This window comes from Blastomyces gilchristii (assembly GCF_000003855.2).
Source record: "Blastomyces gilchristii SLH14081 genomic scaffold supercont1.13, whole genome shotgun sequence".
NCBI classification, from domain to species: Eukaryota; Fungi; Ascomycota; class Eurotiomycetes; order Onygenales; family Ajellomycetaceae; genus Blastomyces; species Blastomyces gilchristii.
In genome coordinates, this window is record NW_003101670.1 from 876194 (window position 1) to 877806 (window position 1613).

A 1613-nucleotide genomic window follows, 5' to 3' on the forward strand; every position below is an offset into this window, starting at 1 on the left:
CATCTGTGAAAGCTGAGATATAACTTTCATACTATAAATTCTAATAAGTCAGAATGATGCAGTCTTTGCTAACAATCTGATTATAATAAAGATATTAACACTATTATTTATAAATTCTAGTCTATAAGATAATGAGTTTCTACTGAAATCAACAGTCTGCAATATATATAAAAGAAAGAAGAAATCATATTCTTATTAAAGTTAAAAAATAAGAAAATAGAAACAGGCTTGTAAACATAATTTAGAGATTAATAAAGAAAAAATAAAGAAAACTTACATTTACATTCTTAATATCTATGAATGACACTTAATTCTCTCACAACTATTAATTTTCTTCTTCAAAGAAGTAGAAAGTATTATATCTGTGATATAGATAATTATTATATTTGATATAAAGATTATCAGAAATACAAAGACTTTATAAAAGTTAAACATCAGAATATACACAGTTGTAGCAGAGTCTTGAAGACTGATTATCTGTATATATAATCAGATACTTCTTATAAAACTGTGTCTACTCTCTCAGTTGTACTAAAGTATTCAGTTTGAAAATAATTGAGACACAGAGAGAGAGCTTATCTACTCAGATTCACTCTTATTACAAATTCATAGCATTTACATTATCTTGATTACTCAGATTTTACAAGTACTCAGAGACTCATCTTTTATTAACTATGAGATTGCAGAAATGTGTCACAGTGTGAGAACTGTTGATAGAGAATCTAGACATATTGTAAGAAATCCCGCTCCTCGCGGATTCTTTACCTCTATTTCTATCTCTCGCGTAATCAATAGGGTTAGCGGCCCTTGGCTACACACAACTATATAGACTGAAGTTCGCGAATAACCGTGCCATGCTTACTCACTCTCTGTAGTGAGTGCGCCACAGCGTACGGAAAACCACACTGTAAAGAAAATATTTTGAATATAGTAATCTTCAAAAATTAATTAATAATCATCATCACATCTATCTATAACATAAAGATTATCTATATACTCATTAGAAGGTGTAGAATCCACTGTAAGTTGAGATTCTATAGAATTATCTTGTTGTGATTGAGTGGCTGTAGATTTTGTAGATTTGATTCCAATCAATTGAAGAGTCTTATTGAACATCTTTTTCATCTCATCTGCTCTATGGGTCGCGATCTTGCGATTGGCATCCTTAATAGTGAGGACTCCATCTACTTGCACCTGCCTGCGGGAGGATTTGACGACCTGATGTCTATTTGCTTGATAATGACCTGCAAGTTCACCCTCACGGTGCGCGTTCAATTCTGCCTGGAGTCCTGGACCATGCTACCCTTGAAGATCTTGTTCAACTGCCTTGTCAAACCAGGTGTAAGGATATCCTTCACATCTTCTAAGGCCTTGGCTGCTGTATTGATTTGGTGACATAGTTTTGCAACCATCTCTGGGGAGGTTAATTGTGAGGAGGCAGTTGATGATCAATCTGCAGGTGGCGGGGTAAAGTGATTGCATACATCACCATCACCATCGTATATGTTGAGATCTGGGGCATCATTTTGGATTCATGGGTTTTTGCTTGACTTGTTTGTAATCTGGCAGGTGTTTGATGAATCAATATATCCACATCTTGCTTACTATGGGAG

The 1613-nt window shown here is 34.3% G+C and overlaps 1 protein-coding gene across 1 annotated transcript; it reads right to left on the reverse strand.

Moving 5' to 3' along the window:
• Positions 1–948: 948 nt before the first annotated feature.
• BDBG_17363 (uncharacterized protein) lies at positions 949–1412 on the reverse strand (the record flags this gene model as incomplete). Its single annotated transcript, XM_031725099.1, has 2 exons — positions 949–1289; positions 1337–1412. The coding sequence occupies 2 exons, from the start codon at positions 1410–1412 to the stop codon at positions 949–951; spliced, it is 417 nt and encodes a 138-aa protein (XP_031579365.1).
• Positions 1413–1613: the final 201 nt, after the last annotated feature.